General features: G+C 52.8%; 1 protein-coding gene across 1 annotated transcript; it reads left to right on the top strand.

Annotated features, from left to right (window-relative positions):
* Positions 1-1,087: 1,087 nt before the first annotated feature.
* LOC308275079 (polyunsaturated fatty acid lipoxygenase ALOX12-like) lies at positions 1,088-11,128 on the top strand (the record flags this gene model as incomplete). The annotated part of the gene is made up of 14 exons (XM_080713097.1): positions 1,088-1,222; positions 1,293-1,491; positions 3,212-3,290; positions 3,383-3,505; positions 3,594-3,697; positions 3,903-4,063; positions 4,478-4,621; positions 4,897-5,106; positions 5,655-5,741; positions 5,989-6,158; positions 7,323-7,444; positions 10,434-10,534; positions 10,657-10,827; positions 10,949-11,128. 14 exons carry the CDS (start codon positions 1,088-1,090, stop codon positions 11,126-11,128), a joined length of 1,986 nt encoding a protein of 661 aa, XP_080569223.1.
* Between the last annotated feature and the right edge of the window lie 4,385 nt (positions 11,129-15,513).

Genomic DNA, 15,513 nt, shown 5'->3' on the forward strand with positions numbered 1-15,513 from the left:
AAATAGAGGGATAGCTCCTTGCACTTATGAATAACAACTTTGGAAGTTTTTATTTAAATATATACTTTCTTTATATTTTATGATCATTTGGTACTTAGAAGTAAACACTCCTAATAAGAACATGATGCCAGGTGACTCCCACACCACTCACAGTTATGTAGTTGTCTATGTTGTGTTTCATATGGGTTCTTTAGTCACCAAAGTAAAAAGTATATATAAAAACACAGTCCACTTTGGGAAGCAACATGTCACCATTTCACTCAGAAGTCTCACTTCTGGGGATCTGCACTATAAGTGTAAACGCTCCTTTACACGAGGTATGCACACAAAGGTATTCGTTAGAGCACCCATCTTTGCCGAAAGTATTGGTAACAACCTGAATACCCATCAAGAGGTGAGTCCTTAAAGCGACTGAAGAGAAGAGGCAGACCTCCGCGTGGTGATCTGAAGATATTCCCATCATGCATTGTTAGTTGTGTAGGGGGAAATGCATTACACAGTGAAGTCCTTTATTTTGTAGAAGAAATGGCTAGAACTATATAGAAGCAATTTTTACATGCAGAAAGGATCAAACTATTGCCGATGGTTGTTTCCTTGGGAAGAGGGGGATGCACAGAAGACAAGGAAGGGATGGTTTGTTATTGTCTAAGGGTGGAAGATGGAAAGGTGTCTTTTAGTGAACACTAGCTATTCCCCAGCTCTGAAGAGTCTCCGGAGGGTCTTCCCTGGACCACTAATCCCCAAAGCCTGAGGCAGGCCCTGGGCTAGGAAGGAAGGCTGCCAGGCCGAGCGGACTGGGCAAGGCTGGAAAGATCCGCACTGGCCCCAGGACCCTGTCTGCGCTGTGCAGCCTGTGCTCCTGGACCAGAGCGGCGGCCAGGAGCGCGGCCTGGGGAGAAGCCCCACCCTGGCCCCCGGCCCCCTCCAGGGCGCTCCCGGCCCCTGGAGGCCCCTCGGCTGCAGGTGCAGAGAGGAGGCGCGGCCGCCGGGCGCTGGGACGCGTGGGCCTGGGCGGGTCCCTGAGCTGGCTTTATTAGGGCGGCGGGAGCTCGCAGGGCGGGCGGGCCTGGCTGCAGCCGCGGGCGCCATGGGCCGCTACCGCGTCCGCGTGGCCACGGGCGCCGCGCTCTTCTCGGGCTCGCACAACCGCGTGCGGCTGCGGCTGGTCGGGGCGCGCGGGGCGGCGGAGCTGGAGCTGCGGCCGCGGCCGGCGCGGGGCGAGGTGGGCGCGGGCGGGGCGGGGCGGGCGGGCGGCGGCGGGGAGGGCGGCGGTGACCGAGGCCGGCCCGCAGGAGGAGGAGCAGGTGCTGGACGCGCCCGAGGACCTGGGGCCGCTGCGGTTCGTGGAGCTGCGCAAACTGCACTGGCTGCTGGACGACGCGTGGTTCTGCGAGCGCGTGGCGGTGCGGGGCCCCGACGGCGCGGAGGCCGCCTTCCCCTGCTACCGCTGGGTGCGGGGCGAGCGGGCGCTGCGCCTGCCCGAGGGCACCGGTGAGCGAGGGCCGCGCGGGGCGGGCGGGGGCAGAGTCGCGGGGGGGGGGGGGGAGAAGCAGTCACAAAGTTCTCTGAAGATCCAGGCCCAGAGCGTGAGGACCAGGACGGGACAGACGCAGAGGGACCACAGCATCCTGTGGGGAGGAGGGCTCGGCCGGCGCGGGGGCCACCCCAGTAATCCCCGGCTTGGGAGGGTCGCAGGTTCAAGACCAGCCTCCAAAACTTAACAAGACCCCGTTGCAAAATAAAAAGGGCTGAGGGTGCAGCTCAGAGGTGGAACGTCTCTGGGTTCCATCCTCGGCACCAAAATAGAAAAATAAGAAAATGCAGGCGATGCCTCTGTGACTCAGAACAGGTTAGGGCAGGGGCAGGTGAGGACCCACAGAGCAGCAGGCGGTGGCACCAAGAGGAGGCCACTGAGGGAAAGAGTGGGAGGAGGTGGGAGGGCTGGGGAAACGCCATGACCCCTGTGAGGGCAGCCAGGAGGAGGGTGGGCTGAAGGACAGCAGGCAGGATGTGCTGCCCCCAGAGTCCCCAAGAAGGGAGCCGGCCAAGTAGGACTGGCACAGAGAGCCGAGAGACTCCTGTGAGACCTGCAGCAGCTGAGCAGGTGCAGCTGAGGCCGCCGGGTGGGGCCAGGGAGAGGGGCCACAGAGAGCTCCGCTCCCGCCAGGCGAGATGCCAAGCTGAGCACCACACTTGGACCTCCTCATCAGAGGGAGGATGGGGCTCCAGGGAAAGCCAGGGGGTCCGTGTGCCTAACATGACCTGTGCCACTGAGAAGACAGGTGAAGGAACTCACAGAGACCTGGACAGAGGAGCCCAGCAGAAGGAAGAGTGAGAATGTGGGGAGGTGTGGGCCTGGCGGGCGTGAGGAGGACTCAGAGGTGAGGATGAACAGGGACAGGTGGGGAGAGGAATCAATTTAGGTATTTACCTAGTGGCCCTGGGGGTTGAATCCAGAGGCACTCACCTCAGAGCCACATCCCACTCCTATTTTTTATTTATTTTTATTTATTTTTGCGGATCTAGACATGGAACCCAGGGATATTTAGCCTCCGAGCTACATACTCTACCCTGTTATTTATTTTTTAGTTTGAAACAGGGTCTCACTAAGTTGCGGAGGGCCTAAGTGGCTGAGGCTGTCTGCGAACCACGATCCTCTGGTCTCAACCTCCCGAATGCTGGGATTACAAGCGTGCGCTACCACACCCGGCTCTATTTTTTATTCTTTATTTTTAAAACAGGGTCACACTAAGTAGCTGGGAAAGAAGGAGAAAAAAGGCTGGCAAGCAGGGGACTTTAAATTTTGTTTTGTTTTGTTGCTGAAGACTGAAGCCCAGGGCATCTACCACTGAGCTACCTCCCTGGCCCTTTTTATTTTATTTAGAAACAAGGTCCCACACATTGGCCACACCGGCCAATGCTTGCCATCCTCCTGCCTCAGCCTCCTGAGTAGCTGGGGTTTCAGGTGTGCAACATCACTCCTGGCTACAGACAGGGGACTTCCATCTCAGGACAAATGTGAAAGCTAAGCCTGGTAAAATCAAGAAAGGGGCCGGGCGCAGACACAGTAAGTGACCAGGAATTACTCAGGAGAGACAGACAGAGGGAAACAGCTATGAGGGAAGACATTAACAATGGGGCTGGAATCAAGCCAGGAGCCGTGTGGGGCTGGAAAGGGCCGTGTGGTCCATGATCCTTTTCGTGTCCCCAGCCCGCCTGGCAGGGGACTCCGTGGACGTCTTCCAGCAGCACCGCGAGCAGGAGCTGGAGGAGAGACAGCAGACCTACGGGTGAGCGCCCCAGCCTCCAGCGCCGCCCTCCCTGACCCGCTCCGTCCCAGGCCCACCTCAGAGCCCGCCTGAAGCTCTCTCCCCACTGCCAGCTGGACCACCTGGAGGGAAGGGCTGCCCCTGACAATCGCAGCCGACCGCAAGGAGGACCTGCCCCTGAACCTACGATTCCACGAGGAGAAGAAGCAGGACTTCGAGTGGGCGCTGAATGTAGTGTGAGAACGGGGCCGGTGGGTGAGGTTGGCGGACCCCCAACAAGTGAAACGTGGAAAGTTGATGGTGTCGCCATTGTGCCTGCCCCAGGACCCTGGAGGTCGCACTCAAGCTTGTCTACACCTTCCCAAGACCCTGGAACCGCCTAGAAGACTATGATCAGATCTTCTGGGGCCAGAAGAGCGCCCTCACTGGTCAGTGACCCCCAGGTCTCCATAACCCCTGGCTGCCTCTCGGTGACCCACCACCACGTCAGGATCCCCACAACTCCGTGGTGATTGCACCCAGGCCTCCGCAGTGACTAGAAGGGGCTGCAGGAGGGAGTCTGTGTCCCTGGGTGGCCCGGAGGGGAGGGACAGCAGCTAACTCCTCCCTCCTTGTCCCACCTCCCATCTGCAGAGAGGGTTCACCGCTGCTGGAAGGAGGATGAGATTTTTGGCTACCAGTTCCTCAATGGCGCCAACCCCATGCTGCTGAGACGCGCCACCTCTCTGCCCCGCAGGCTGGTGCTGCCCGCGGGGACCGAGGAGCTTCAGGCCCAGCTGGAGAAAGAACTCCAGGTATCTCCTTCTTCCAGACTCCGTGTTGCCTCCCTGGCACTGTTGCCGGGAAAGGAAGATTCCAAGAGAGGCACGTAAGTGGATGGACCGTTGGGAGATGTTTAGGAAAGGCGCCTGGCAGCTCAGGAGGAGGGAGGCCAGCTAAGCCATGGCGCACAATGGGCTGACTCTTCTGCCAACCGACTTCTGCCGTAGGCGCCTCCTCGTCCCTGGGGAAGGCCCCAGTGGACTGTATTCCTCACTGCACAATGAGGTGTCTGCACCTGTGTGCGGGTCGCAGCCCTCGGCTCTGCTGGGACTCGGCTACAGATGTGGGATGATGGCGAGAGCCCGGATGGACCGGCTCCCCTGTCTCCCCTGTGCTCCGGCCCTCATGGGGTGAGTCGTAACCTGGTATCTTCCTCCTTTCCCCAGAACGGGGCCCTGTTTGAGGTTGACTTTGTCCTGCTGGATGGAATCAAAGGCAACGTGATCCACGGAGAGCAGCAGCACCTGGCCGCGCCCCTCGTCCTCCTGAGGATGGAGCCGGGTGGGAAGCTGCTGCCCATGGCCATCCAGGCGAGTGCCGGGACCCCCCTCAAATGCCCTGCCCCGCTCACATGCCCTCTGCCTGGGGACAGAGACCCTGCCTCTTCTCCCCCTTCCCCTCCCTCGTGGAGAACTGCCGGTCTGTCTCTTCCCTGACTGCTTGCAACCTGGCCATGCTACTGCTGGATTCTAGCCTCTTGGAAGGCAATGAGCTGGCCTTCCCCGTGTCCGCTGCCCCCGGATGCAGAGCCTGGTGTCCTACAGATGGCGAGAGGTCCACGATGCTCGGTTCCTCTTTCTTCCAGCTCCAGCCCCCCAGCTCCAGCTCTCCCACCCCAGCGCTGTTCCTGCCCTCAGACCCTCCACCTGCCTGGCTTCTGGCCAAGTGCTGGGTGCGGAGTGCAGACTTCCAGCTGCATGAGCTCCAGTATCATCTGATGAACACTCACCTGCTGGGTGAGGTCATCGCTGTCGCCACCATGCGGTGCCTCCCGGGACTGCACCCCGTCTTCAAGGTACAGGCTCCTATCCCCATCTCAGACCTCAGAGAGGCGAAGCCCACAGGGGGGTTTAAAAACCTGAGTCTTCAACTTAGGTGTGATGGTGCACACATGTAATCCCAGTACTTAGGAGGTTTAGACAGGGGGTTGTAGATTCGAGACCAGCCTCAGCAACTTAGTGAAAACCTGTTTCAAAATAAAAAATAATGGGAGGCTGAGACAGGAGGATCACAGGTGCTAGATCAACCTCCTCAATTTAGTGAGACCTATTAAAAAAAAAAAAAAAAAAGCTGGGTGTGGTGGGCACGCCTGTATCTCAGTACTTGTTCCTGGGCAAGAATCAAAGTTAGTGGTGTAGCATGGTCTCAAGCTCCTCCTTCCCAGAGCCCGACTCTCAGGAAAATTGGAGAGCGGGTGCTCAGAGAGGCAGAAGACCTGCCTGTCAAGGCAGCGGCAGGGACAGATGCCTCAGGAGGAGAACAGGCCTGCTGGAGACCAGGCTTTACAAGGACCCATCCAAGCATGGCCTCTACTAACCGCCCCTCTAACCCCCTCCACCCCAGCTCCTGGCCCCCCATATCCGCTACAATGTGGAAATCAACGCCCGGGCCAGATCCTCTCTCATCTCCTATGGAGGAATATTTGATAGGGTAAGAAGGAAAGGGGCATAAACAGCTTTATTCCATAACTCTATGAACCTACTGACACTCTCAGGATCCAAGACCAATTAATTATGTGTGAGTGTCCTCTCCAAACCCTTAAATTAAGCCCATGAGCCTGTCCCTTTTATACCCAGCTGTAAATCTCAACACCCCATTTCTGAGCCCAGTGTATGACCTGCCGTGGTTCTGCATCCCTGTTCTCCCCCTTAATTAAGCTCTAATTTCTCTTTCCCAGGCGGGAAGCATAGGTGGAGGGGGCCACATAGAGCTGCTGCGCCGGGCGCTGGCTCAGCTGACCTATCGCTCCCTCTGTCCTCCTGATGACCTGGCTGACCGGGGCCTGCTGGGAATCCCAAATGCACTCTATGCCCACGATGCTTTAAGGATCTGGGAGATCATTGCCCGGTGGGTGAGAGGAAGCTGGGAAATGGACGGTGGCGGTGAGAGGCCCCTGGGAAAAAGCCAGGGCGGCACTCTGGCTTGAGGTCAGCATGGGGCAAATACAAACTGAAAACAAGAAGGTGCAGAGAGCAACAGGGAGGTGGTGCACAACTGTTATCCCAGGGGCTTGGGAGGCTGAAGGAGGATTGCAGGATCTAGGCCAGCTTGGGCAACTCAGAGTAATTCCAACAATTGTGGAGGCTCAGGCACGAGGATTCCAAGTTTGAGGCCACCTGGGCAACTTAGACCCTGTCTCAATGTTTTGTTTTTTTAATAAACCAAGCAGAGTTGCACACTCTTGTAACCCCAGTACTTGAGAGGCTGAGACAGGAGAATCTCAGGTTGGAGGCCAGCCTCAGCCACTTAGTGAGGCCCTCTGCAACTTCGTGAGACCCTGTTTCAAAATAAATAATTAAAAAATAGAGCTGGGCGTGGTGGTGCACGCTTGTAATCCCAGCACTTGGAGGCTGAGACAGGAGGATCGTGCAGGTTCAAAGCCAGCCTCAGCTACTTAGTGAGGCTGTCTGCAACTTAGTGAGACCCTGTTTCCAAATAAAGTATAAAGTAGGTCTGGAAGTATAGCCCAGAGGTAGAAAAGCTCCTGGGTTCCACCCCCAGTACCACCAAAAAAAAGAATAAAAAATAGGGCTGGGGATGTACCTCAGAGGTAGAATGCCCCTGGGTTCCATCACTACTTCCAAAAATCCAAATAAATAAAAATGAAAAGAGCCGGAGTGTAGAGTAGAGCCCCTGGGTTTAGTCCCAGTGCAGGGTGGGAAAGGAAGAGTGAAAGAGTGAGGAGATGGTGGGTGGGTAGAAATGGAAAATGGAGGGACAGGGGTAAGGGTCGGGAGCTGGGAAAGTGGAGCGGGTAATCATGAGATCTGGTCCAACTGGAGACTGTTACCAAGAAGCCAGCAGCCAGGAGCGTGGAGGCGACTCCTGGAACCACTGACTTGACGTGTCCTTTAACCGAGTGTGTCCATGACCTGGCCAGCACCCAGCACCAAGTCTTGTAGGATCTGACCAGGGACAGGCGAGCGCGCTGGGCAGAGGCCCCAGCAAAGAGGAGCAGAGGTCGGAGGCTGGGCCTCCTGCGGTCAGAGCTCAGCTCCCGTCTCTGGGCAGGTACGTGGAGGGCATCGTGCGCCTCTTCTACCAGAGAGACGACGTGGTGCAGGGGGACCCTGAGCTGCAGGCCTGGTGTTGGGAGATCACCGAGGTGGGGCTGTGCCAGGCGCAGGACCGAGGTAAGATCCATGCTGGAGACAGGAGTCCTTGGACGCCCTGCCCTTGGGGAAGGACCCCAACGCCTGCCACCCCTACCCTATGCATGGAAAGCCTCCCAATCATTCAGGACCTCCAAGACTGAGCACAGTGCTAGACACCCGAGGACCATCCCCTCAGAGACCCTGGCTGCCAGCCCCTACTCCTGTCCCCAGCTGCAGTCGCCGATGCCCAGGACCTGCCAGGGCTGAGCCAACTGGCCGGAAGCACAGCCGGAAGCGCTGCTGCCGGGTCCCCACTGGGCTCAGGGCTGTCTTCATGGTGCCCTGCCTTCCTAGCAGAAGACATCATGTGCCGTTTCCCCCCAGGTCCATAGTGACCCACCCTGGCTCGCCCTCCCTCTGCCCTGTGTGCTGTCCACCATGCAGAGCCCCGGCACACTGCCCACTTGCTAGAGTGCGAGGTAGTTTCTAGGTACGGCCTTGGTATGACACATGCATCAGTTCAAACCTGACTCGGTGCCCCGATTCTTGGGGCTCAGGTTTCTTTGACCAAACCACTCTCCTCACTAGGATCTGGCAATGCCTTTATGCCCCCCACATCCCTGAGCCACCCACACTCACAGTCCTCTGTCTCTCATCCACACGGGCCACCCAGCACATCACACCTGGGCCTTCAGCCCTGCCCACATGCGCTTCAGAGCAGGGCCGTGAATCCCATCCTCTGCCTCTGGGGCACCTGACCTGGGGATGCACAGAGCACTAACCAATGGTTCCCCACGCGTGGGATCGTGCCTTGAAGGGCCTGGGACTGTGTCTTCCCCAAACCCCACCACATCCGCCCTTCCAGGACCAGCATTGCTGTGGTCCTTCTCAGTGCTGTCCCGCAGTCTCCACGTGCCCCAAAGGCCCTAGAGGTGCAAGGGGGGCGTAGGAGTGTGCACACTCAGGCTCGCAGTGCATTGTGGTCCAGGTGGCCGCACCCATGTCTACTCCTGCCAGCAGAGCAGGAGCTAGAGCCTCCATATCCTGCGACACACGTGAGACACCTGCTCCTGCCCTTGTATTCACTGCAGCCATCTAGCAGGTGCCTAACACAGGCTGCACTGCCGCAGTGATTAGCTGAGCTGAGTACCTTTTCTTTGGTTTAATGGCAATTGGGATAGCCCCCTTTGGAAAATGTCTGTTAAAGCCTTTTACCTTTATCTCTCTGGATGTCTGCTTTACCCTGTGACTTTTAACCTTTCTTCTTTTTCTTTATTTTAACCTTGGGATTGAACCCAGGGACTTCTACCTCCAGGGTATATCCCATCCTTTTTTTTTTTTTTCTTAAATAGGGTCTTGCTAAGTTTCTGAGACTGTCCTCAAGCCTGCGATCCTCTGGCCTGGCCTCCCAAGTACTAGGAGGGCAGGTGTGCACCACCACACCCAGCTTCCCCACATTTCCAGGACAGGATATGTGACCACACAGCGTATTAGCCCTCCTCGCCCTCCAAGTCCTACCGCAGTAACAGCAGCCACAGCACTGAGGGATTTGATGTGGATGCTCTCATTCATACATGAATCAGCACGTTCACAGCTAGAATCCAAGGATCTGACCATACAATAATTCAGAGGAAGGAAGATGTATTTGCTCGTGGTTTACTTGTAGAATTGCAGGGCTCAGTCCTTGAGGCTGGGGACAGAGGTCCTGGGCATGGAGGGGAAGGGAAGACAAGGAGGCCCAAGGCTTCGCTCCTCACATCATGGAGGCCGGAGCGAGAGAGAGCAAGGGAGCAGGAACCATGTGGAACCCCAAGGCCACAGCCGGGGACGCGCCTTCCCCAGCAGCACCTCCTGGCCCGGGCCATGACCCAGCGGAAGCCCTTGCAGTGCACTGGCCACCGCTGAGATGCCACCAAGCCCGCCCCCCGCCCTGCCACCCTGCTTCTGTGAGGGCGGGGGCGCCCCAGGCCACTAAGATCCAGGACCTATTATCCCCACTCTCAGAGGAAAATGCGGATGGATGCTCAAGCAGTGGGGCAGCTGGGTGAGGTGTCCGCGGTGCCCAGGGGGGACGCCGCAGCACCCCGCTTCACGGGTGATGGTCAGCGGCACTGCCCTGACCCTTAGCCAACCGCTGGCCCCCTCCCTGCTTCCCCGCCTCCCTTCTACTCTTCTTTAAATTGTGCTTTTACTGCTTCTGATGATGTGTGACAATGACGTACCACCACACGCCATAGTGAGGTCTAGACAGACACAGGCACAGAGCCCTTGGCGTTTCCCTCTAGATCCCAGCGCTGCCGCCCCCGCCCTGCGCGTGGTACTGAGGTTGGTACTGACAGCTTCATACATGGACTCGGCGCTTCTCAGCTCCCTAGGCCTCTCCTCCCTTCCCACCGCCCTACTTTTCCCACTGGCGTCCCCCTCATTTAGTGAGGTCCCTTTAGCTTCCCAATTTCTCTCTCGCTTCCACATAGGAAAGAAAACACACGACCTTGCCCTTCCTGAGACTCATCACTGACATATCCTGTATAACTTAACCATTCTGCTTAACATCTTTCTCTCCTGCTAGAGTCTAAACCACACGAGGCAGATGAGCTGGGCGCTGTGGCGCAGGCCTGTCACCCCCGTACCTGGGAGGCTGAGACAGAGGACCAGAGGTCCCAGTGCAACCTCACCAACTACTGAGACCCTCAGCAGCCTAGTGAGACCCTGACTCAAAATTAAGAAATAGGGATCTATCTCAGAGGTAGAATGACCCTGGGTTCGATTCCAAGAAGGAAGGAAGGAAGGAAGGAAGGAAGGAAGGAAGGAAGGGAGGGAGGGAGGGAGGGAGGGAGGGGAGAGAAGGAGAAAGAAGAGAATTTGTTTTGGACGCCATCATATTTCCTAGAGAAGGCCTGGTACACAGTAGTTCAATACTTCGTGAGTAAATGAATGCATGCTCACTAATTCTAGGGTCTGGGCGTCCAGAGACATCAGCACTTATTTCTCTGAGGCTGCGACTGGTAAACACTGTCCCTTCTCCTAGGTTTCCCTGCCTCCTTTCAGTCTCGGGATCAGCTCTGTTATTTCCTCACCATGTGCATCTTCACATGCACTGCCCAGCACTCGGCCATCAACCAGGGCCAGGTAGGGACGGCGGAGAGGCTGGGGCCCTGGGGCAGGGGTCTGGCCGAGGGGTGCTTGAGGAGAGCTGGGAACCCGCGTCCCGGGGTCAAGGTTCTAGTGAGTGCGGCCTCCTCGTCCCCCAGCTGGACTGGCACACCTGGATACCCAATAGTCCGTGCTCCATGCGGATGGCCCCACCCATCATCAAGGAAGCTGTGACCATGGACACCGTCATGAGGTCGCTACCTGACATCTGGCAGACCTGTCTTCAAATGGCCGGCACATGGCTGCTGAGCCGGCGGCAGCCGGACATGGTAAGGGGGAACCTCTGAACCTGGGGCGCCCACACAGGACAGGGAAGGCCGGGCGAGGGGCTGTGTCCTGGGACCTGACTCTTGGAATTAGCACCCCCTTCACCCTTCGCTTCTGCCTCAGGTACCCCTGGGGCACCATAAAGAGGAATACTTCTCAGGCCCTGAGCCCAAGGCCGTGCTAAGGAGATTTCAAACAGATCTGGAGGGCCTGGAAAGGGAAATCGTGGCTCGAAATAAGCAGCTTGACATTCCCTACGAATACATGAAGCCCAGCCACATAGAAAACAGCGTCACCATCTGAGCCCCCTGCTCCCCGCCCACTGGGCCGCCAGGGGCGCACGGCCGCCCGCGCTGTGTTCCCGGCCTCAGTGGCCTGGCGCTCTGCTCCTGAGTTCCTACATGACTACTTATTCCACTGGCTCCAAGCAGCGCCTCGCCTCCCGGTCCCCTGTGAGAATGGTCTTCAACTTGGAGCTACATTCTTTACAGAAACCCGCTGTCCTCCTGTCGCTTTCTGCTAGCCCTGGAAATTTGCTTTACCCGTTTGTTATGTAATGTGGGGCGCCGTTTTCCCTGGTTGGCCATAGAGAGCTGGCCCCGTGTTCTTTCTCCCTGCGGGGCTGCTCCTTCACCCCGGGCTGTTTTTGAAGAGCCCGTCCTTCCCCGCTCGTCTCCAGCGCTGACATCCACCACTTGCCCTGCGCGCAGGAGACCGTGCGCCAGCTGTCTCTCCTCCTTCCTGCCCCACACTGACGTAACCGCGGGGGTGTCCGCCTCACACTGCCCCCCATTTGATAAGACAGACATATCCAACTCGTGCGTTAGACCTGCTTTGGCTTTTCTTGGATTAGAATTGGGTTGTATTAGAATTGGGTTGTCAATGCCATGATAACTTTGACTGAAATCACATTGCATTTACATAAAATATTAATCTGAAACCAAGTCTGCATCTTGTGTGTGTTGTGTAGTACTGGGGTGGAACCCAGGGGCCTTCTATCTCCCGCCTACAACCCCCAGCCCTTTTTTATTGTTTATTTGGAAATGGAATCTTGCTAAGTTGCTGAGAGCCTCACTAAGTTGCTGAGGCTGGCCTCGAACCTACGATCCTGTCTCTGCTTCTCAAGTACTGGGATTACAGGCTCAAGTTTGCATGAGATACGTCCAACTGGTCATTTTATACATTGTGAGCTCATTTGTTTTATGTCTTCATAATTGACATCCATGTTCGCGAACATGATTGGCCAAGGGAGAGTTGGAGATCTGCAGTCGGTCAATATCAGAAACTGCAAAATGACCTGTTAAAATAATAGGAGGCCGGTCGTGGTGGCGCACGCTTGTAATCCCAGCATTCGGGAAGCTGAGACCAGAGGATCGTGGTTCACAGACAACCTCAGCTACTTAGTGAGGCCCTCTGCAATTCAGTGAGACCCGGTTTCAAAATAAAGAATAAAAATATAGGGCAGGGGGTGTAGCTCGGAGGTCGAATGCCCCTGGGTTCCATTCCCCGGACCCTTAAAAAAAGAAGAATAAAAATATAGGGCTAGGGGTGTAGCTGGAAGGCACACCCAGTACTGCAAAAATAATTATATATATATATATATGAAAATCAAAGTAGATGATTATGTCAACAGAGCCTGAAATGCATCCCAAATAAAGCTGCAAAGTAAAATCAAACTTTAAAAGAATCTTCCGTAACATAGCACATGCGCATGTGCACTCACACATGAGAATGAACCGGAAATGTCACATCATCAAAACCATCACACTTAAGTCAGAACTCAGGGAAAGATCTCCACCTCCACTGCTGTTATTCCACGTACTCTGGGAGAGGCTAGTTAGTCCAAAAGGAAAGAATAAACTTTTAAGGAAAACAACAGAATAATCATTATTTGAGAGAATATATTTCTTTTTAAAATTTTTTTATTGGTACATTATATTCATGCATGATATTGGGGTAAAAAACTTGTGTGTACATACAAGTACACATCACCCATTTAGCCCCTACCCAATTCCCACCCCATCCCCTCCCCATCCCTCCTTCCCTTGCTTGGCTTAGTGGTTGGCTTCGATATGTGTAAGTACATTGTGTGTTTTAGAGAATTTCCTTCTTCCCCCTCCCATCCCCTCATTTAGGTTGTCTTGTTTGCTCCTCTATAGGATTTCCTTTTTCATCTAGAGTTCCTCCTATGACCCATTACTCCTTAGCTTTCACATATTAGGGACAGCATCTGATTTCTTATTTTTTATGACTGACTAATCTCACTTAGCATAATGTCCTCCAGTTCCATCCATTTCCCTGAAAATGACGTAATTGAGTTTTTTTAATGGCTGAGTAAAATTCCATTGTGTACATATCCCACAGTTTTGTAATCCATTCATCTGTTGATGGACATCTTGGCTGGTTCCATAGTTTGGCTATGGTGAATTGGGCAGCTATGAACATAGATACACATGCATTAGTTTGGTAGTTTGGTTTCCTATCTTTTGGGTAGATATCCAGAAGTGATATTGCTGGATCAAATGGTAGATTTGTTCCCATTCTTCTGAGGATTCTCCATACTGTTTTCCAAAGTGGTTGCACTAATTTGCAATCCCACCAACAATGTTTTAGAGTTCCTACTTCTCCACATCCTCTCCAGCATCTGTTGTTATTTGTGTTTTGAATGATTGCCATTCTAGTTGGAGTTATGTGAAATCTCAGGGTAGTTTTGATTTGCATCTCTCTGATTGCCAGTGACGTTGAGCATTTTTTCATGCATTTATTGGCCATTTGAATTTCTTCTTTCGTGAAATGTCTGTTTAGTTCACTTGCCCGTTTTTTGATTAGATGATTTGTTTTCTTAGTGTTGAGTTTCTTGAGTTCTCTGTATATTCTAGATATTAGTCCTCTATCAGAGGTGTAGGTGGCAAAAATCTTCTCCCATTCTGTTGGCTCTCGATTGAGGTTCTTGACAGTTTCCTTTGCTGAACAGAAGCTCTTCAGTTTCATGCAATCCCATGTATTGATCTGCCTTTTAATTTGTTGTGCCTTTGGGGTCTTGTGGAGAAAGTGTTTATCTGTGCCTATGTGTTGCAGTGTTGGACCTATGCCCTCTTCAAGAAGCTTAAAGGTCTCTGGTTTGATTCCCAAGTTTTTGATCCAGGATGAGAAAGTGGGATTAATTTCCAATTATCTGCATATGGTTAACCAGTTTTGCCAACACCATTTGTTGAAGAGGCTATCTTTTTTCCAGTGTATGTTTTTGGCCCCTTTGTCAAAAATCAATTGGCTGAAAGTGTGTGGACTTGTTTTTGGGTCTTCTATTCTGCTCCATTGGTCTATGTATCTGTTTTTGTGCCAGTACCATGCTGTTTTTATTACAATGGCTTTGTAATATAGTTTAAAGTCAAGTATTGTGATTTTTCCTGCATGTTTTTTTGTTGCTGAGAACTGCTTTGGCTATTCTGGGCTTTTTGTTATTCCAAATAAATTTAAGGACTGATTTTTCTATATCTGTGAGGAATGATCTTGGTAGTTTAATGGGCATTGTGTTAAATCTGTAGATCACTTTTGGAAGGATGACCATTTTAATGATATTTATTCTGCCAATCCATGAACATGTAAGATCTTTTCATCTTCTAAGATCTTCTTCGATTTGTTTTTTGAATGATTTATAAATTTCTTTGTAGAGATCTTTTACCTCCTTGGTTAAGTTTATTCCTAAGTATTTTATTTTTTTGTGGGAGATCCTGAGCAGAAATGTTTTCTGAATTACATTTTCAGTGGATTTATGGTTGGTGTACAGGAAAGCTTCTGATTTTTTAAGACTGGTTTTGTATCCAGACACTTTGCTGAATTTGTTAATCAGTTCTATAAGCCTTTTGGTTGAGTTTGTTGGGTTTTCTAAATATAGTATCATGTCATCTACAAATGGTAAAAGTTTGAGTTCTTCTTTTCCTATTTGTACTCCTCTGATTTCCTTTTATTGCCTTGTTGCTCTGAAAAGAGTCTCTAGTACTATATTGAAGAGAAGTGGTAACAGTGGACATCCTTGTCTTGTTCCTGTTTTTAGGGGGAATTCTTGAAGTTTTTCCCCATTTAATATGATGTTGGCGGTGGGCTTATTATAGATTGCCTTTATGATGTTGAGATATGTTCCTTCTATTCCAATTCTCTGCGGTGCTTTTTATCATAAATGGATGTTGGATTTGATCAAATGCTTTTTCAGCATCTACTGAAATGATCATGTGATTTTTGTCTTTGATTCTGTTTATATGGTGAATTACATAGATTGATTTTCATATGTTGAGCCAGGCTTGCATCCCTGGGATGAACCCTACCTGGTCATGATGTATGATTTTCTTGATGTGGTTTTGAATGCGTGTTGCTAGTATTTTGTTTAATAGTTTTGCATCCAGGTTCATCAGAGTTATAGGCCTGTGGTTTTCCTTCCTTGAACTGTCTTTATTTGGTTTGGGTATTAGTGTGATGTTGGCTTCATAGAATGTATTTGGGAGAGTCCCACTTTTTTCTATTTCATGAAATAGTTTGAGGAGTATTGGGATTAGCTCTTCTATATAGGTTTTTTTTTTTTTTTGGGTGGTACTGGGGTTCCTGGAAGCCCTTCTACTTCTGGGCTACACTCCCAGACCTATTTTTACATTTTTATTTGGAAACAGGGTCTCCTAAGCCAGCGCGCGCGGCTG

Source organism: Muscardinus avellanarius (assembly GCF_963383645.1).
Source record: "Muscardinus avellanarius genome assembly, chromosome: 16".
In the NCBI taxonomy this organism is placed as follows: domain Eukaryota; kingdom Metazoa; phylum Chordata; class Mammalia; order Rodentia; family Gliridae; genus Muscardinus; species Muscardinus avellanarius.